Source organism: Oculina patagonica, unplaced genomic scaffold, assembly GCF_052425735.1.
Source record: "Oculina patagonica isolate OP01 unplaced genomic scaffold, crgOcupat unplaced25, whole genome shotgun sequence".
Classification (NCBI taxonomy): domain Eukaryota; kingdom Metazoa; phylum Cnidaria; class Anthozoa; order Scleractinia; family Oculinidae; genus Oculina; species Oculina patagonica.
The window spans coordinates 15450-37592 of NW_027558091.1; the positions used below are offsets into that span (position 1 = coordinate 15450).

Sequence of the window (22143 nt, forward strand, 5' to 3'; positions counted from 1 at the left end):
TGGCCGAAACTTCGCTCGAAATCTGTGCTTTAATGTCACCTTATGCCGGAGAACTCTAAGAAGAACAAACGAGGCGCACGAGGCTCCACTGATGATGAGGTAAACGAAGCGAAGCGTCCGTTTAATATGGATGACAAGACCTCCAAAGAAGCAGAAGCGGAGCCAATACTGTCAGACTTGAAGGCGATGCTATTGGATTTGCAGGGGTCGGTGAATGCGATTCTTAAGGACAATAAAAGCCTTAAAGACGAAATATCTGCGTTAAAAACTTCATTTGATGCTCAAGGCCGCGAATTCAACAAATTAAAAGAGTCAGTCGACAAATTAAAGTCGGAAAACGAATCACTCAAGGGCGAACTTCTTCGCACGAAAGTGAAGTTGGAAAAACAACAAGAAGAAACAGATAACCTGTGGACCTCCTTAGATGACTTGGAACAGTACACCAGGAAAAACTCGCTGGAGATTTCAGGAGTCCCAGAAACCTGTTATACGTCGACAGAAGAGGTAGTTTTGAAAGTAGCTAACGTGCTAGAAGTTGACCTAACACCTAATGATATTGAAATTTCTCACAAATTAAAGCGCCGAGGAGCTAGAAATACGATTATAGCAAAGTTTGTTAGCCATAAGGCAAAAAGCAAGTTATATAAGCAACGTACCAAGTTAAAAGATATTAAGTTGGCCGATTTATATCCAAGTTTTGCGTCGGCCATTAACACAGATCGAATATTTATAAATGAGAACTTAACAAACTTCAGACGCTATCTCTTTGGTAAAGCTAACGGAATGAAAAAGGACGATCTCGTCTCCAGCGTATGGTCGATCGACGGGAAAGTATTTATCAAGACTTCCCCTGAAGGAAGACCTGTAAGAATTTTCCGCGAAGAAGACTTAGATGAACTTTAGTACTATTATGTTGACTAATCTGCATAAAAAGCTTAACTGAAAATGTATTCCGGCAATCATTTAGTCGCCAAAATGCCGCCCTTTTCATAATATTCTAGGCCATAGAATAGAGTTTTTTGTCGTCTGGATTATTGGCTAATTTCGAATAATTTAAACGATCTTGTAAAATCAACTGATATAGTCGCTGCCATAAGAACAGATCATGACGCAATTTCCTTAGAATTTGAAGAGATAGATAAAGAGCTTAAAGGCCCTGGTTTTTGGAAGATGAACTGTTCCTTTCTTACAGATAAAGAATATGTAGATAGTGTTACGAAAATGATTCCAATTTGGACGGCAGAAGGACAAACAGAACTTTCAGACGACCGTAGCGCTTGGGATTGGATTAAATATAACATTAGAGCGCATACTATAATGCATTCGAAAAAGAGAGCGAAAGAAAGAGTTGAGAAAGAAAGAAATCTTCAAAATGAACTCGACAAGGCAAAGAAAACACTAGATAAAACGTTAAGTGACTCCAACACTTTTCACTATCACGCAGCTCGGGAAAAACTGGAAGCATTCTATGAAGAGAAAACAAAAGGAATAATTATACGTACACGTGCTCGATGGCACGAACATGGTGAAAAAAGTACAAAATATTTCTTGAACTTAGAGAAAAGAAATCATGTCAAGAAATGTATACGAAAATTATACATTAATGGTATAATTAATACAGATCCGACTTGCATTTTAAGGGAACAGGAACGTTTTTATTGTGATTTATATAAAAGTGGCAATAACGATCCAGACACTGCCCTAAAAAGGTCCACCTTTTTAGGTGATTTAAATATACCAAAACTTTCCGAGGAACAGAAAAGAGCGTGTGAGGGTAAAATCTCGCTAGAAGAATGTTCTTGCCTCCTTGATAGCTTTCGCGATAACAAAACACCAGGAAACGATGGCATTCCTATTGAATTCTATAAAAAATTCTGGCCTCTAATTGGCGACAGTTTTATAAGATGTGCAAATGAGTGTTTTGAAAAAGGTGAGTTGTCCTGCTCCCAAAAACAAGCGGTGATCACTCTTATCGAGAAGAAAGGAAAAGATCGCTCACTCCTTGAAAATTGGCGCCCAATTTCCCTTGTTAATGTTGATACGAAAATTATGTCAAAAGTAATAGCTTCAAGAATTAAAAATGTTTTACCCGAGATTATTCATCACAACCAGACAGGATACGTCAAGGATCGCTTTATAGGCGAAACTATTCGATCTATTTACGATGTAATGGACTACACTGTCGAAGAAAACATTCCAGGCCTCATGATTTTTATTGATTTCAAAAAAGCTTTTGACAGTGTAGAGTGGGATTTTCTTTTGAAATGCCTAGAAGCTTTTAATTTTGGACCAGACTTCATTCGCTGGGTCAAAACGTTTTATAAAAACATACAAAGCTGCACCATTAATAATGGTACTGCTTCACAATATTTTACGCTTGAGCGAGGTGTCCGACAGGGAGATCCACTCTCCCCTTACCTTTTTATATTAGTTGTTGAAACTCTGGCAATCGCTATTCGTCAAAACAAAAGTATTAAAGGAATAATGATCGAGAACGAGGAAACTAAGCTTTTACAATATGCAGATGATACAACTGCAGTGCTCTCAGACATTAATTCAGCAAAAACATTGTTTGAGTTATTGGATAGTTTTAAAGCGATTTCGGGACTTGAGATAAACTGTACAAAAACCGAAGGCATGTGGATTGGATTATCTAAGAAAAACAAAACGAAACCCTTCGGAATCAAATGGCCAAATGAACCGATTAAGGCCCTTGGAGTGTATTTCACTTATGATCAGAAACTGCTTAAAGAAAAGAATTTCATTGAAAGATTGGACAGCATCAAAAAGCTTATCAACATTTGGTCCTCAAGAGGCCTATCAATTTACGGAAAGGTGACAATTATAAAATCATTTCTAATCCCAAAATTTGTTTACACATGCTCGCTTTTGCCCACACCTAACGAATTGATTAAACAATTGAATCAATTGCTATTTAAATTCCTGTGGAAAGGAACAGACAAAGTAACACGCTTGTCAACAATAAATGAATATGGGAAAGGTGGCTTAAAAATGATCGACCTAGAGAGCATGGTTAAATCTTTAAGATTAGCATGGCTAAAACGAATATTTAATGGAAATGATGGAACATGGAAGCAGTACTTAAAACGCCAATTAAAATCCATTGGGGGTCTTTTCTTTTTTAATTGTAACTACGATGTTAACGATTATACAATCTCTTCCCAGTTTTATCGTGAACTGTTATTGTGGTGGTCGCAATTCCGCGAAAATTTTGCTACCGAAAGGAACTGGCAAAACATCATTTGGAATAACAAAGAAATACGAATAGACAAAAAGCCTGTTTATTACAAAAATTATGTTGAATCTGGAATCATCTGTATAAAGGATCTGCTATTCAATTTAAACAATATTGACTCCTTTGACCGCGTTTCATATAAAATAAGTAAAACTAATTTTTTACAATGGACAGGCCTCCGCCACTCTATACCCAACCTTTTAAAAGGTAGATATACATGCCCGTCACTTACATCTCCTTCATTTTTCATTGACCACAACATCTTCGACGTGAAGAAAAAGAAATCAAAAGATTATTATTCGCTTCTTGTTATGAACAAAGCACAGCCTCCTAATATTGTTCATAAATGGAAAAGCGATTTCAATATTTCGGATGATCAACTACGAGAATTTTTCGCATTACCTCATTCTGTTGTACTCGAATCATATGTAAAGGCCTTTCAGTACAAAGTACTTAACAATATTCTTTACACGAACACGAAATTACACAAAATTGGTTACAGAACAAATGATTTATGTACTTTCTGTAAGGCGGAACCAGAAACTTTGTATCACTTTTTTTACCAGTGCCCCCACGTCAGGCAGTTTTGGAATGATTTTGAATCTTACTGGTACCTCTTGTCAAATCAAGCAGTTCGTCTTACTTTGCAAAACGTTTTGTTTGGAATAATATCAAAACAATGCCCTTCACTTGATTTACTAAATTATTTTATTATTATTGGAAAATTGTTTTTGTGGGACTGCAGAAGAAACCAAACATATCCTAAAATTCAAGGCTATCAGAACAAAATACTTATTAAATATGAAACTGAAAAGAAAATTAATAAGAAAATATATTTCGAAAAGAAGTGGATATATTGTCCCAGATAATAAGTAAGGAATTATAGTGCTAGATTCGCTTTTTTTTTTCCCGTGTGTTTTTTGCTGTTGTTGCTTATTTCTTTTTGTTGCTTGTTTTAATTTCGATTATTAAAAGTCCAAACTATTGATGTAAACTTGCTATATGAAAATTATTATCATCTGTTACTTAAATGTAAATTAACACTTGTTACTTTTTTTTTATTCCAATCACCTATGTAATGTTAAGTGTGTAAATATCAATAAAGGAAAAAATTAAAAAAAAAAAAAAAAAAAAAAAAAAGTTGGGAATAGGTTTATTAGATTAGGAAGGGGCAAGTTTCTCATATTCTGATTAACTTTTTGTACTGTTATTACTCGGTTTGTGTTTTTTTTTTTCGTCTGTTGTTATCTAGCTATTTATTAAGATACTCTTTATTTATTATTCAAGTTTATCAGTTTAATTATTCAGTGTCAACGTGGTCATCGTAAAAGAATGTCAAAGAAAAATTTATGCAAAATTCTTTCACTAAACGTTCGAGGATTGAGAGATTGTGAAAAGAGAAGAAGTATTTTTTCATTCCTCAAAGATCAAAAAGCGTCATTTTACTTCCTACAAGAAACTTACTCTGGTCTTAACGATGAATCGTTCTGGAAAAGCGAATGGGGTGGCGACATAATTTTTTCGCATGGTTCTCATCATAGTAGAGGAGTTTGTATTTTAATAGATCCATCAGTGCGAGACACAAAAATAGTTTATTCCCAAAACCACAAAACGACGACTCGGGAAGAATAGTCTTAATTAACTTAAATTTTAATGGTGTGGAATTGTCTCTCTGCAACATCTACGCACCTAATAATAAAAAAGATCAGCTTCAATTCATCGAGGAACTTAACAATTGCCTAATCGACAAATCAGAATTAACATCTCTCGTTATAGGTGGTGATTGGAACTGCACTTTGACAAAGAATGACAAAAAAGGTGGTGTACCGTGGAAGCCTACGGCGTTCCGAAACTGCTTACTTATCACGATGGACATGTTTGATCTCATAGATATCCAAAAAGTCAAACACCCAAATGTTAAAAAAATTTCTTACGAATCTAAGGCGTTAAAAATGAAATCAAGGATAGACTATTTCCTAATAGCTAAAACTCTAAGGATGTCTGTTCAGAAAGCTGATATCCAAAGCTCTATCGCTCCAGACCACAAGCTGGTTTGCCTGACATTTCAATGGGGAAAAGAAAATACAAGAGGTCCAGGATTTTGGAAGTTTAATAATTGTCTACTAGAAGACGAAAACTATATCCAGCAGATACGCGAACTGTTTCCTATATACAAAAGCAAATATCAAGATGTCACTAATAAGCAAATTCTTTGGGAGCTTCTGAAAATGGAAATACGTATGTTTACTGTTTCATATGCCAAAAGGAAAGTAAAAGTTAAAAAGAGTCGTGAACTCGAGGTAAAAGACCAACTAGATGAGTTAGATTGGATAATTTACTCAAGTGATGAATTGAGAAACATCGACCAAGAACTGAAGCAGTATGACGCTCTTAAAAAGGAATTACAGGAATTATATAAAGCCAAAGGAGAGGCAGCAAAGTTCAGAGCAAAATGCGCCTGGCTTGAAAATGGCGAGCGTCCAACGAAATACTTTTTTAACCTCGAGAAAAAGAACTACAATAAAAAGGTTATCTCTGAGCTTGAAGACGAAGAAGGAAATACTATAACGGACGACAAAGAAATTCTTTTGCAAATTGAGAACTTTTATAAGGATCTTTATTCCTCGAAAATCGGCGTAATGGGAGAAAAGTTAAATCAATTTACCGAGGATATAACAGTTCCTCAACTCTCTAATGAAGAGCGCGAAAATTTGGAAGGCCTCTTAACCTATGAGGAATGTAAGACAGTTCTTGATTCTTTTAGAAACGACAAGTATCCTGGGGAAGATGGTTTCACTGCTGAATTCTATTCATTCTTTTTTGACCTTGTCGGAAATGATTTAGTTGACTGCCTTAACGCAGGGTATGAAAAGGGAAAACTTTCAATTTCACAACGCCGAGGAATTATAAGCTTAATTCCTAAAGACGATTCTGACCTAAATTACCTTCAAAATTGGAGACCAATAACGCTGTTAAATATAGACTACAAAATCGCCTCCAAAGCTATTGCTAGACGCATTGAACCGGTATTGTCGAAAATTATCCATCCAGATCAAACAGGATTTTTAAAAGACAGATATATAGGGGAAAATATAAGACTCATTAGTGATATAATGGAACAAACGCAGAGATGTAATATCCCAGGTATTCTTTTGTCGCTAGACTTTCGCAAAGCTTTTGATACCCTGGACTGGTCCTGTATACAACATGCCCTAAAGTTGTTTAACTTTGGAGACGGACTTAGAAGATGGATTACCGTTTTTTATAGTGACATTGAAAGTGCAGTGGTAAACAAACAGATTGGATCAAACCTTCTGCTGGAGTTAGACAAGGCTGTCCGCTTTCTCCATACCTGTTTATCCTTACAGCGGAACTTATGTCCAATAAGATCCGTCAGAGCAGCGAGGTTTTAGGTATATCTCTTTTGAATAGGGAAATCAAATTGAGTCAGTTTGCTGATGACACTAATCTTTTCTGTGCAGATTTAACATCAGTGAAAAAGGGACTTGATATCATAGCATCCTTCGGGGATATCTCAGGACTTAGACTAAATTTAAGAAAAAAACAAAGGCTATGTGGCTTGGAAAATTAGTCAATGAGAGCGACAAACCATTAGGACTGACTTGGATTAAAAACCCAGTGAAAATTTTAGGAATCTTTTTCTCATATGATAGTAACGGTAACAATCAGCACAATTTTAATCTAAAAATTCAAAAGCTTCAGGCAAACTTAGACATTTGGCGATCGCGAGATTTGACCTTATTTGGAAGATCGAGTTCTTATTATTAAGGCAATGGGTGTATCGTCCCTCGTTTACTCTGCTTCGAATATCGACGTACCAAATGAGATTATAGGAAATGTGCAGGGCCGTCTTTTTAAATTTTTATGGAAAAATAAAAGAGACAAGGTTAAAAGAACTAGTACCTACCAGGACCACGTAAATGGAGGACTGCGAATGGTTGACATAGAGATAATGATAAAGGCTTTAAGACTCGCGTGGATCCCTAGACTGTTAAAAAATGGGGACCCAAATTGGAAAGCGGTACCGAATTACTATTTCCGAAAATATGGCGGATTGGAATTTCTACTGAAGTGTAATTATCGGATGGAGGACTTAAAAGAAATATCACGTTTTTACAGGGACATTCTATTATATTTTAAAGAACTCAAATCGCTTTACAATTGTCATAACATTCATGACACAATCCTGTTTAATAATAAGGAAATACTAATAGGAGGGAAACCCTTTTTGTTTCATGAATGGCTAAACAAAGGAATTAAGACGGTCATGGATCTTTTAGACATTGAGGGTAAAGTTCTATCTTTTGCGGATTTTAAATCCAAATTTCATCTTAAAAAGACATCGTTTCTCCATTTTTATCAAGCCATAAGTGCAATTCCAAACCACCTACTCGAAAAAGCGAGAGAGTTACTTAATTCTGAAGACAGCGGTATATGTTTTGAAGATATGACGTCCTTTCAGGTCGACAATAACAGTTTCTTAAACTTGACGAAAGCCAAAGCCAAAGATTTTTATTGGCTGTTAGTGAATAAAATCCATACAAACAGCCACACGGGGCCGAAACGTTGGGAAAAATCACTTACTTCCGAAAACATCAACTGGAAGAAAACATTCCAATCGGTTCACAAAACTGCTAAAGAATAACAAGTTGCGAGAATTTCATTTCAAGGTCATTCATAGTTTTTTTGTAACTAAAAAGGAGCTTTTCATATTTAAGATTAAGGAGGATGGAGATTGTACATACTGCGGAGAAACGGATTCGAGAGACCATACGCTTATTGACTGTCATTTCACAAAGTCTTTCATTCAGCAGGTGTTGCAGTGGTTCAATTCAACCAACAACTCGTCCTTTTCACTCAATACTGAAGAGATTTTATTTGGCCTTCCCAATACACCGAATGATGAATTAAAGAGAAAGCTAAACTACACTCTTTTATACATGTGTTATTATATTTATAAAATGAAACTCCAGAACGATTCATTATTAATCTCGGACTTTATAAGTAAAATCATTTATAAATATAGAATAGAACAACTTCTTTAAGTACATATACACCAGCTGTCTGACAACTTCTTCGCCTTCTCCTATGTGTAGTATATAGTTTCTTTATATTGTTTAGTGAAAGATTTCCACCGCTTCTTATATTAATTTGTAATATTTCTGATCCGTCGCCACTGTATTGTGAATTGTATATAGTATTTTGTAAATAGCGTTGTAATATTGTAAGTATTTTTTTTTGTGTGTGAATGAATAAATGAATAAAAAAAAAATAAAAAAAACTCCTTGGTTAGCCTCGAAGCTTTTCGGTCTGCACTTTCCGGGAATAACTTGGCTGCTATTTTTAAAAACACAGGTCCTGTTCCTGATCCATGTGCAACATGCAAACCAAATCAGTTAAATGGTGTAACTAATCCACAGGGAAACATTTTAATTCCTAAACGGCTGACTTTGTAAAAAATAACGTGAAGCTGTTTGAGAGCAAAAATTTCCAACGCCAGCTAAAAGATTTAATGGGCTAAGGGTTCTTAGAAAGCATTGCATTTGCTTGTAAATTATAAACTGAATGATTTCTTTCCATTAAAGAGCTTTTTATAAAGCTGTCGGAAGGAGCTGAATTTAACCTGGGTTTATATTTCATTTGCTTTCCGAAAACAAATAAGCATGCTTTTAGTAGACTGTATATAAGGAACTGAATATCATGTAAAAATGTATCAAGATGAAACTGATCATTTAAATACTTTGCTGTATACTTTTGTGGTATTCTTAAGGAAACCTATGATTAATATAATGTTGCAATAGAATGGGTTTTCAATAATTTTGTATTTACGAGAAATTAATGTCGGATTTAATTTCTCAATTTCAAGGCACTACTCATGTTTGTCGACCTACGTTAAAGGATTCAACGTTTTGTGGTGGGTGATCACGCTACAGAAATTATTTCATCTGAAGTTCTGACCAACTTTTGCAGGCTAACATATACTTCCATATAGCATTTGACTGTTTGAACAACTTCGCCGCTAAGTACAGCAACGTAACCTCCAATGCAGTCGTTTTTAGGGGCGATCGTGAGTGAAACACGACTGCACGAGTCATACGCGCTCTTTTCAAGTCGGAAACTACACTGAGATCACACTTAATAGAAAGTACGACCAGAGACGCTTACATCAGTGAGTGAAAATGAAAGACCTACGTAGTATGCAAGTCAAGGATTACGACCAAGATATCTGACTACTGTAAATAAGACGTTCTTATAATTTTTTTTTTTTACTTTCTGTATTTTATATATGCTCAGCCCTGGTCTCGAGTCCATGCGAGTATTCATGTTATATTTACAAGATCAGAAATGCGAAATCAATATTCAAGGGAGCTACGTCAAAAACAAAGCACCATGAAAAAATTGGCAACTATCTAAAGTTGGTCGTTCGTAATCCATCATTATCTTCATCAGTCGAAACCATCCTTCTTTATTTTCGGGTTTAAATCACTCCGCTGATGTTTTTCTAGGTTAGAAAAACTCTTATTTTGAGGTTTCCTTCGAATTGAAAAAAATCAGAAAAATGGCTTTAATGACACGCATTGTAGCTCCTTTAGGGTTAAAAATGAGGTTTTATATTTGCATAAATGTGACAAACAAACACACTTATCACCGAGAACTCAAACATTCGTGATCAAATACAGTAAAAACCCGCGTGTAAGAACCTAGAAATTAAGAACCTCCTGGCAGAAATTTGCTTCCTTAATACCCCAAAAGGTTCTTATATGTGGGGTTAAACTATTTTATTTATAATACAATAACTGTATTTTATCAAAAAGGATGTCTTTAGAGATCAAGAATTGCACAGGGAAGCTAAAAAATGCCAGTAAGTACCCCAAAATATAAGAACCTGTTTTGCCAAACTCTAAAAAAGCAGGTTCTTACACGCGGGTTTTTACTGTAACGTAAAATCCTAAACAAAAATTAGACAACGTATATCTCAGCTGTTCGTCTTAAACAAATCATCAAAGGCAACAACAAACATTAGACAACGGACTACTTAGAGTCTATTTGCATTGATGTGACAAACCCCAGGGGTACTTAATTTATACGGGAAGGCTCCCCCCGAAGTCTTAACCCTTATCCTTCCCGTACCATTTAAGACAGAAAAGGTAACCCTTCTTTATACATTCTATAGGAAAATGGTACCTTTTTCACATACGTAGAAAAGGACTACCGTTCTCTTATTAATTTTTCACGTGAATAACTCCGTAAAATACTTAATGAAACGGCCGTTAGGTGGGTATGTTCGAGATATTTTCAAAGGTCTTTTTAAATACCTTATTGATAAGGAAAAACGTAATTTGCATTAACTTTAACACACATCTACATACGCGACTACAATGCTAGTTTATTCAATAAACCTCGTCAGTTGGTAGCCGTTTAAATACCTAAGTGACAGTTTTCCTTATCCTTTTGTATACTCCAACTCGTAAAATCCCTAGCCTTTTATATACCTACAGCTTGAAAACGGTACCCCATTCGGGCGGAGCCTCACCTTAAAGTTTATTACATAGGCAGTTCCCCCCACCCCGGGGACAAACTGACACTGACAAGGTCTCAAATATAACACATGTTATATTCTCACCAACGAAATTTGCGTGCCTATTCACACTGACAAATAAATGAATAGTTGTACCACATCTCGGAAGAAAACGGTCCATTCGACAAATACCAATGCCATTGCTTTTAAAATAAGTTCAAATTATAATTTAAAGATTCTAAACTGAAAGAAAAATACAACGCACGAGGACTGGAGTTTCGTGTTCGTTTGACAAATACTATTGTGTGAAATCAAATGATTTGCAAACACGATATGCTTTCAAATTCATCGTTAAAAGCAATTATACAGGTATAATTTAGGTTTATATACACAGGTGCCGTGTTCTCAAAGCGGTTAAATAAAAAATCATTTAAGTTTAATTTAGCTTTGTACACATAGATTCGTTTTCTCAAAGTTGTCCAAAACACCTTCTAACAGTTTAAACTATTGCTCAAGTTTGTTAATCACCATAGCTAAGTTTGCATAAAGGGCAAGAATTTCTTTTCTCTTTATCAATCTTTTGCAATAACTTATGTTTTGAATTTTTGTTAACAAAGGACAGTTAGAAAACTCAATAGAATCGCAATCCATTTGATATGAAGGCTACAGTCACTTTTGTTTATTCAGGTCGAATCGACCTTAGAAGCAATTCACTTCAGTGAATTAGGCTATGAAAACAAAACATGACAAACAAATTAATAAAGAATTGATGACTTTATTTCAGTGGACAAATTGACCACTTAACGAGCCATTCTAACGTATAACGTATCGCTCTTCAACAAAAGGCGCATTCAGTTTGAAATAGCGAAAAGTGAGTATCGAAGGAGCGCTGGTTTAGTTGTTGATTTTTCTTTATGCGATACCGAATTTGACTTCTTTTCTTTTGTTCTCTCTTTAAGCTGTTTTCCAGGCGCTGAGTTACCTTAAGGTTAGTGATTTGTTTTTATCTGACCTCTGGCAATTTACCTTTGTAGCTAAAACTACGAAATGACCGAAGTGGCACCAACTCCCTACTGGAAAACTCAAAATATCCTAGTAGGCTTTTAAACGGACTTGTCAGATTCCTTCATGTGCGCAGCAATTCGGGAACTTTCTTTTAATTTTTTTTTTTAATAATTATTGTCGAATTGGTTATTATTTTGAGAAACTTAAGACGGATTCCGCGGAAGGTTCGAGCAACGAGTGCGAAAATTAAGTACCAAAAATCTACTCATAGCACGGCAACATTTTGTATACTATTTTAAAGATCTTATCGAAATTCGTTTGTCTTAGTGACCCCGTAATTACACTCTAAAGCATTCTCGAGAAAATTAAAGTCAATCCTCGTAAAAATGTTTAAAACGCGCGCCACTTTGTTTTGAACTGGCGTGAAACGCCCGTTTTAACTAAAATATAGACAATTTCAAATCCATTTTTCTCTCGCGGGGTCAGCTTGAGTGCCAAATTTTTGACCGGTTTTTGTTAGCTGTACTTAAACTGTTGCCATGCTAAGAGGCCTTTTTGGAAACTTTCTTTTTGCCTGTATTGCTCGAATGTTGGGTGGAAACCATCTTAATACTTCTCACTGTTAAATCCCTTTGAAGAACAAGGAGGTCGAGGTTAAAGGAGCTACTTCACGGACAAGGCATCTTGAAAAAAAATTCAAGTTTGTCGATTGTAATCCGTCTTAATCTTCGTCAGTCGAAACCATATTTGTTTATTTTCGAGTTTTTATTATTTCATTGTTGCCTTTCTACGTTAGAAAACGATAATTTGAGGGTTTTTTTCCTTTTACTTTCTGGATTTTTAATCCCTTAGCATGCGGCGCAGGATGAGAGTTCATACTATGATGTGATTTCGTGATGTTACTGCAAAACAGTAATTAAAGATTCACGTTCAAGGTTTTGAATTTAGTACTCACCCGATTCGCTAAACTTTCCCTCAACGGCTCGCTCCAATAACCTGAGAACGTTCGCTAAAAAATCTTCCAACTTACCAGGGAAAACGCCCTAGCTGGGACGAGGTTGGTTTTGTTCACCGTCTTCCTATGGCTAAATTTACTCTAAATGGCTGATAAAAATTGCCGCTGCATGTCTGTTGTAATTTGCTAATCTTCCATACTTTCCTCCTTTTCAGCTGATCTTTTACCGAGGCAAAGTCCGAAAATGTTCTTCCATTTTTGTTTCGTCTTGGTTTTCTTCTCCAGCAGTTTTTTACCAGCGAGGTAAGACAATACAGTTTTCTAACTTTTTTCCAATGCAATGTCCGAGAAAATTTCTCGTTTTAAGATTGGCGATGGTTGTTTTAAAACGTCGAATATGGCGGCCTTTTCTAAAATCAGGACGACCAAGACCATTTTTGGACGAATTTATCGCAGGGCCGTAACTAGCAAGAGGCAAGACGAGGTACTTGATTTTTACCCAAAACTTGTAAAGAGAATATGTTTAATTAGGAAAATAATCGGCACCAGTTGAACAAAATTGAGATTTTTCAAGAAATACCTTTATATGAGAAAAAAATTAAGAAAGATTTTTCGAGCATCTAGATTTCCAAATTTTCTGGGGGTATGTCCTAAGAACCTCCTAGCAACGTCTATGCCAAAGGTCTGGTTACCGCCCTGATTTACCGCGACTTCGATTTACTGAAAAAGAGTAGATTCTTGGTGCCGGACGTCCACATTTTAAATGAGCGCCGCCCTCGAATAAGCGCCGCACTTGAGGCGCGAAAAATTTAATTAGCGCGGCGGCGCTTGTTCGAGTAAATACGGTATTTTTATTCAATCATGAATGTCTCATAAACTTCTTGACGTCAGTCGTTACACCTTGTGTGTGCTATCTTTATATGCATAGTGATGAGCCCAAGGTGTCCCCCGCGACCTAACCGCCTACTTTTGTTTACTATTCGTTTTTTTATATTGCTTTTAAACGATCACCATCTCGTACTAAATCTCAAAATAGTTTACAGCCGACGAGAAAAGAAATAGAAAAAACTAAACTTTATCTCAACCATCAGGGGATTGGATCAGCAGAGATACAGAGTGTTGGACATGGACGAAAAAGGCAATCTTTATCTCTACAAGACTGCACTGCTCTGCAAGAATGAGATTATCAAGCGACTGATCAATGGAACATACCGTCTGGCAGATGAAGGTAATATAGGTAACTGCAGTAATTTATTACCTCTTTACCCAAGTTATAATTTAAGTGCCTTTCCGCTTACGTTTGGTGCGCTAACCTTCAAATACCCATCGACTAATACTGTTAGAAATGTTTGGAAACCAAATAGTAGAGCTTTTTTAACAATATATTGATTAAAACTTTAATTAAAATATATGCACCTTTTGCTGTGAAAACTGAAAAAGCAATAGAAGGTATCTACCTTTATTTCTATTTTATTTTTTTGTTTATTTAACACAGGTATGTGCAAAGAGTCCCCAGCGTTAAATTGTAAGGACCTGAAACAGAAAGCACCATCACTCGTGTCAGGCCTCTATTGGATTGACCCAGACGGTGGTTCCCATGGTAACGCATTCCGGGCTTACTGCGACCAACAGACTGACGGAGGGGGCTGGACATTAGTTTGGAGTTACACCTTCACTGCATACTCAAGTTTCACGAGTAGCGCAAACGCTGTCACCCCGCGTCCAACCTGGACTGCCAGCTCTGCTAACACTCGAGTGTCTACAACAGTTCCACTGAGTGAGACGCATTACGAGGCCATGAGCTTTGCTTTGTGGCGCACCATTGGCAAGGAAACCCTGATCAAGAGCAACATCAACAACTGGATCGCATGCAAGGAAGGCACTGGCAGCATCGTGCAACAGAAGGCGGGGTCAATTACTTGTAAACTGGTTAAACAGGTCAACATGAAATGCGGCGGTGTACCAAAATCCTTTCATGTGCACGTCCGTGGACCATCCCTCGACGATAGCAGTCACTTCTACTATTTTGATGGTGACACGCGTGCTAATTGGCCAACCCATGATCCATGTGGAACAAACCAAGCAAATCAGTTAAAAGATGTGGCTAATCCACACGGAAATATTTTTGTTCGTTAAGTCTTCGCTTAGTATGACGTGAAGACACAGTTTCCCAACGCTTGCTTAAGGGTTTTAATGGCATAAAATATAAGGATTTTGCATAGGATTATACTCAAAGATGAAAGCATTTATTATAAACTGTAGCTTGGTTTACTAGAAAAGAAGCTTTTAAAATCAGTGTAGAACTGTAACAGATGTTATCACTTTTTTGACATATTTTAAAGTAGCATTTGCATTTAAAGGGAAACTGCTGAAAACAAATAAATGAGGTTTACTAACGGGGAAATAATGTCTAGTGTGTTTTATTTTAATTTTCTTTTGTCCTCGACTTTCCAAGGATGATTTTATGTTGAGTGCTGAGTGATATCATGTCTTTAGCCAAATGAACACTACATGCATGATACGCAAATCATTTCTATTGTGAAATTCAGGGCCTCTTTACATGAGAGCCGAGATGAGTTTCGTCCCGGGATGAATTTCGTCCCGAGATGAAAAAAATTTCATTTTACATGAGCGTGTTCTTCCCGGGATAAGTCGTCCCGCCCGAGTTGAATTCATCTCGCCCGTGCTTACATAACATTACATTTCATCCCGGGAAGGACTGTTTACATGGGTTTTCCGTCACGTTTCATCCCGGGATGACATTTCATCCCGGTGTTTCATCCCGGGATGAAATCGTCCCGGGATGAAATCATGTATCATTCATCATGTAAACAGCAACAAGAAAATGACCAGACACCGAGACGAATTCTTCCCGGGACGAAAGTCATCCCAGGACGAAAACTCTCATGTAAAGAGGCCCTCATCAGACCAGACTCTTCCAAGCACGCAAAAAGGAGTAACAGCAGAGTCTTTTGTAACTTATCATGCGCTTTTTAAGGGATTATTAATCCACCCACGGGATGTTTATCAGCAACCTTACCCATCCTTCGATTCGTTTTAACTTGATTTTTAGCATTGAATGTCACAATTTTATCGGATGCACAAAACGTGTAAAGTCTTCATGACCACATGTGATCGCTTGAAAGCTGTAATTAAAAACATCAAACCAAATATAATAAATTTCTTTGCTTTTTTCTTTAGAAATTTTGAGACTCATATCTTAGACTTCATGTTTAGTTTGACGCATGTTTACTTGGTTATTTCTTGGTTTGCTCAAAGCTTCAAAGGTTCCAATTGTTTTCTCTCTGAGCTTAGTTCCTCCCTTTCCGAAGGTGTCCCAAACAGTTCCAAAGGTTTGTTTATTGTTTTGAACTTTTCAGGGACATTTCTACCATTTTTTTTAGTCTGCGAGCATAGTCACCTTTGGACCATACAATCGAGTGGCGAACAAGGGCGAGGTGGCAAGTTTGAACTGGGACTCGAGAAACAGACTTACCACAAAAGGATTCCCAAAATGTACCGCTAACTTCCGGAGGTATAGCACTTTTATCGACATTTTACTTCCCTTTCAACTGAAAAGCGAATTGATGAATTAACCAGTACTCTTTTTTCTTATCAATGGGATAGCAGTCCACAATACAGCCTTACCACCCCTCGAGGAAAAAACTGTTTTCGTCGTAGGGGGAGGGAGATGGATTAAGTAGTGTTACCATGGAAACAGATTTGACTGACAACTGCAACATACCATTAATATTTCAAATTTCATTGGTGCCAACACGCTCCCAGTTCCAATTATTCTAATTATGTAAAGGCAAAATAAAATCGGTGCTAGCATTGTTTCATGAACTTTCCCCCTCTTAAATTTCGGAAGTAAAAATATTGATGCGGTGTTTTACCAGGTTGCTATCATCAAGCACAGAGCTCAGTTCAAGCAGATCAAAGCAACAAACAGGCTTACCAAAAGTGTTGTAATTTATCTAAAAGACGCAAGATGCATGAATTTTCTAAGATCGATATTTTTAAAAGTTCAACACCTCAGCTGAAGGTCATTAACTTTCATTGTCCATTTCGCTACCACACACCCTTTCCGTTTCAGACCTGGCTTGAGAAATAAGCCAACGGTTGCGACTCACAGCCTTTTTTACCACGTGCACTAAAAAATGTTTACCAAACTGAAAACGTGTATCAGAATTTTGACGTGCCCGAGCCAATTATGATGACTTGAATGTTTATTACGACGTTTTTGGAGTAAGTAGACGAGTTCCAGTGTAATACAATACCTCAAGTAAACGAATCAGTCCAATAAAGAAAGCACGTAATGCAGCAGCTTGCAGCCTCCTATTTAGACGTTCTTTTGGCTCATCAAGAACGTTTGTGTAGGAGGCTACACGTGACGTTGATTATGAAACATCTTTCCATATCTGCCTTTTGGCACAACCATTGGATAAACGCAAAATAACAATTGAATAAAGGTGCCTCATGTCAGTTATAATTTGCCAATCTTTTAAAGCATTTGTCAAATGAGCTGAGATCTCACGTACCAAACACAGCCACAAGTGCAAGTTCAGTGTAATTTCGCCGGGATAGATCCGAGTGTTTCAACAGTATTTGTGAGGTTCTTCTGATGCAAAACATCAAAATGTTTTACCTCATTGGTTTCTCTTTCTTTTGCTTCTCAAACAGTTTTTTTGGCAGCCAGGTAAGACAATAGCTCACTTGTTTAAAATTAATGCATTAATCGCGATTAGTTGAAAATTTTGGTTTGGCGCGGTAGAATGCACATGTGCCGTTATTTTTCGTAAAAAAAATCGTTAGACAAAATACTTGTATGAAAGTCATGAGATAAAGACCTCCATTCGTGTGATCGTATGGCAAATAGTTCATGTTTTACACATAATTAATAGCATAAGTTTCGTAAATCTGACAGCTTCCCGTACATGCCTTGTGCCTTGTAGCTTCTATGATTAGATATGTTAAACTAATCTTGTTGCATCCCGGCAATCCTCAAAATGTCAAAAAGCCTTAAAATAATTATATTTCTTTTTTGCAACGTTAACCCTGGCCTTCAGACTTTGTGGCATTGTTGAGTACGAGATTGGAGGGGGGGGGGGGGGGGGGGCTTTGAAGAAATGACGATTAGGACGGTCCCAGAACTCGCACCACCGCGCACGACCAAAGAAAGGCGCCTGAGAATGAGAGCCGCTGTTACCGAAGCCTTCACACGATTCGAATCAAATATTACGAAGTAAAAGCTACCAAGAACTAGGAAATTTCGATTTTCATGACCAAATGATACTTTCAAATATCATAGTTATATCAAATATTTTTTCTCTAGTGCCAGTGGGCTCGATCAGCCAAAATTCAAGGTGCTGGAAATGGCCGCGAACGGAACTCTTTATCTTAACGAGACTTCACTGCTATGTGTGAGCGACGTTATTAAACGGCTGACTGAAGGAAGATACAAACTGGCTGAACCGAGCATTTTAGGTAACCCACTCCAAGAAAAGCAAAATATAAAATATTATTATTTTATATTATATTTTATAAATAAGTTACTGAAAAACAAAAACAAAAGTAGACGTTAAGAAATGCCGTGGAAAAACACAAGAAGTAGCAAGGGTTCCCACAACTGTTTCTAGTTGCCACAAATCTATTACGAGTAAATTATTTCTATGGTTGTAGATCTGTAAACAACTACGCGATAAAATAGAAATCCTTGTATCGAAGCATATTAACGATCGAGACTGCTATTAACCTTTTATTTGTAGCCCAATCTCACATAACTATGTTGTACCAACAGGTTTATCCAAAGAATTCGCAGCGTTGAACTGTCAGGAACTAAAGCTCAAAGCGCCTTCAGTTCAATCAGGCATCTACTGGCTTGATCCAGATGGTGGTTCCCATGGTAACGCATTCCAGGCCTACTGCGACCAACAGACGGACAGAGGGGGCTGGACATTAGTTTGGAGTTACACCTTCACAGATTACTCAAATTTCAACAAGGGCGACAACGCTATCACCCCGCGTCCAACCTGGACAGCCAATGGAGCTAACACTCGAGTGTCTACAACAGTTCCACTGAGTGAGACGCATTACGAGGCCATGGACTTTGCTTGGTGGCGCACCATTGGAAAGAAGACCCTGATCAAGAGCAACATCAACAACTGGATCGCATGCAAGGAAGGTACTGGCAGCATAGTACAACAGAAGGCGGGGTCAATCACTTGTAAACAGGTTAAACAGGTTTCTAAGCAGTGTGCTGGTGTGGTGCCAAAATCATTGGCGCTGAACTCCAACGGACTGATCATTTCAGCGAGTTCCGCTAAGTATTATTTTGACGGCAACACGGACGAAAATTGGCCTACCCATGATCCGTGTGGAACAAACCAGCCAAATCAGTTAAAAGGTGTGGCTAATCCCCACGGAAATATTTTTGTTCGTTAAGTTGTCGCTTTATGTGACATGAAGACTCAGTTTCCCGATGCTTGCTTAAGGGTTTTCACAGCATTATAGCGGAGCTCCTAAGCGTAGCACCATAACCATGAAAGAAGGAACACTATCGAAATGAGTTTTCATGGTCAACAGGGATAGCGGCATGGTTCGCGGGCGCGTACGTACGGCGTACATACGTACGGAGTCGCGCAACATGGCGGCCATAGTTTGATGGTAGAAAGAGTGAAGCAAGAAGGCCGTATAAAGGCGGCCTTTAAAATTTAAAGAGGTTTGAAAAGAAAAACAAGAAGCAATGAAACAAAATGTGGCTGAAAATTACTTGTAGAAAGTAATCGACCGCTAAAAAAGTGGACATTGAGAGCCATAATCGATCGATGACTTTCGTGTCTATCTGTAAAGCCAGCATCGTACATGAAGGAGCATTCGAAAGCTAAATCGGGTTGATATAATAAACAAACCATTTTATTGCTACGGGGTATAAAAAAAAAACTTGACCCTCTGGGATTTGAACTCACGACCTCCCGAGCCGCAGACTGGCACCTTACCGATTGAGCTAATCCGACAGACTCTGTAATGCACGTTGAATATATCCTATATCAATGTAATAGATATTGTGGAGTCTACTAAACTGCTGCGAAACTATAACAGGATCGCGAAACTATTTTCTATTGCTAGAAAGCAGATAATTTACTGTACTCTAAACTCTAAAGTAATTTTTCGTACCATGAGTAATGATTTTGCCCCGCTTTAAGATTATTATTTTTGTCGTACTGCTGACATTCAGTTTAACCGTGAGCTATTTAAATTTGTCTTGCACCTATAAACCGCCATAAACATTAGTACTAAGCCGCTTATTCACTATAGAATGAAAACATTGTAAGCTCCAGTGAAAATTAAATAAATGGGGAGCTCCGCTTTTAGGCGTGCCTAAATCTATATATTATACTCAAAGATGAAAGCAGTTATTAACTGCAACTTGGTTTACTAGAAGAGAAGCTTTTTTTATCAGTGTTAGACTGTAAAATGAGTTAAACGTTATATCGCTTCTTTTATCATTGTCAAACTTATCATATTAATATTTTTCATAGATTTTTATGTGGCATTTGTAAAACTGTGGGGAAACTGCTTGAAAGAACGAAAACACAAGAGGTTACTTACGGGAATATAATGTCTCAATTTTCTTTTCTCTCCGATTTACACAGGTTAAACTTTAACGTCTTTATTATTTGAGTCATACCATGTCTACAGTCAAATATAATAGTTCATGATTGCATGATTCGTAATTCATTTCTTTGGTCTGAAATTCGGACCAAACTATTCCAAGGAAACATATTTGAGTCACAGTAAAGCCCTCTGTAATTTCTCTACGGTATTTTAACATGGCTATCCTTTCAGCTAAGGACAACTGTACAGCCGATCCAGTTTTCCTCTTTGAGACAGGATTTCCATCACTACCCTTCCCTCCCCCTTAACTGTTCAGACCTTTTGAGATAACGCTCAGCTATTTTTCTTCAATACTGCGCAGCTGATGAGTTTCTGCCTTCTAACCTTAGATGTAACCTGATTTGGCAAAGTAATAAATGCTAGGATTGATCGGTGCAGTGCAAGGCTACACACGTGTTCAGTTAAAACGTTTTTTTTACACCTCTTATTTCAACATTCAAAATGAATTACAAAGCTGGTGAAAGTTTCAGTTGAAAACTATTAAACACATTATACTTAAAGTTTTTCGCGCTTCTCTTTTAAAAGTTCCTTCAATCATATCTCGGACTTCATGCTAAATTTGTTAGTTCTCGACTTGAACTAAAAGTTCTGAGATCAGTTTCCTTTCTGTAGGTGTGCCTAACAGTTTTAAAGTTTTGATTATTATTTTCCAACTTTTCAGGAACATTTTTCGAGCCGAAACAGGCTTTTTGTTGGTGAGCCTGCTCGCAGGCATAACTTTTTCGAAAAAAAAAGTTCCGCTGACTTCCGACGGTGCTTCTGTCGACATTTAACTTCTTTCTCATCTGCAAGCGTAACTGCTGATTTAATCAGTTAATAGCCAAGGTATGGTTACAGTTCGGAGCCCACACAAAGAGATAAAGATTAAAGTCTACGTGTAGCCATAGTCATCCCCAAACAAGTTTTTTCCCTCGGTGGGAGGGGGGAGCTACACTTGGGCTACATAGATTAAATAGTATTACCAGAGACTTGACTGACAATTGCCTCTGGTGAAAACACGCTATCAGGAGTGTCCTGAGGAAAGAAAGGAGAAACAAGACCAGTGATACAGTAAAAACCCGCGTATAAGAACACCTACTTTGGCGGTTCAGGCTGATTTGGTTCTTATATAAAGGGTTATAATCTGCAAAATCAGCCTGTAAGTGTTCTTAAGTGTTCTTAAAAAAAGTTTCTTAAAATAAGGAACATACTAGGCTACCAATAGATGAAATCAATATATATGCACACAATTGTATTTTAATTTTAATAAAATTGATAAATCAAGGCAATACTGTACTTTATTATATGGCTACAATAGTACGCGCGCTCTGATTGGCTGCTGAGCGGGCATTATTTTCTTGTAATGACCGGGCATTATGAAAATTTTTTCTCGGCTCGACGGTTTTTTGAGTTTTGAGTAAAAGCTTCTAGCGAGGGGGCAAAAACAACAAAAATGCCGACAAAATATAACTATCTTTTCAATAACTGAAAGAAAAATATAAGCATACCGATTCTTCTTTAGTATGAGCGACGAAGAGAGCCACAGAGAGCGAGTTTTACCTCCAGTGTTTTTTCCCTTGATTATACTCTTTTTTGAATAGTGCTTAAAGGCCATATAATAAATAACTTATTAACCTCGTCCGTTCGGTCATTACAGGGGAATCTCAGACCTCGACCTTGATGTATTGACCTCGCTGTCGCTCGGTCAATACATCAAGGCCTCGGTCTGAG

General features: G+C 37.2%; 3 protein-coding genes across 3 annotated transcripts; all 3 read left to right on the plus strand.

Moving 5' to 3' along the window:
• LOC144640320 (uncharacterized) lies at window positions 1-4441 on the plus strand. Its single transcript, XM_078499494.1, has 2 exons — window positions 1-1014; window positions 4398-4441. The coding sequence occupies exon 1, from the start codon at window positions 43-45 to the stop codon at window positions 901-903; it is 861 nt and encodes a 286-aa protein (XP_078355620.1). The 5' UTR covers window positions 1-42; the 3' UTR covers window positions 904-1014; window positions 4398-4441.
• Window positions 4442-11761: 7320 nt separating this feature from the next.
• LOC144640318 (uncharacterized) lies at window positions 11762-15154 on the plus strand. The gene is made up of 4 exons (XM_078499491.1): window positions 11762-11784; window positions 12972-13059; window positions 13848-13993; window positions 14252-15154. Exons 2-4 carry the CDS (start codon window positions 13001-13003, stop codon window positions 14890-14892), a joined length of 846 nt encoding a protein of 281 aa, XP_078355617.1. The 5' UTR covers window positions 11762-11784; window positions 12972-13000; the 3' UTR covers window positions 14893-15154.
• Window positions 15155-18121: 2967 nt separating this feature from the next.
• Window positions 18122-19250, plus strand: LOC144640317 (uncharacterized). Its single transcript, XM_078499490.1, has 2 exons — window positions 18122-18243; window positions 18557-19250. Exons 1-2 carry the CDS (start codon window positions 18132-18134, stop codon window positions 19198-19200), a joined length of 756 nt encoding a protein of 251 aa, XP_078355616.1. The 5' UTR covers window positions 18122-18131; the 3' UTR covers window positions 19201-19250.
• The last annotated feature ends 2893 nt before the right edge of the window (window positions 19251-22143 follow it).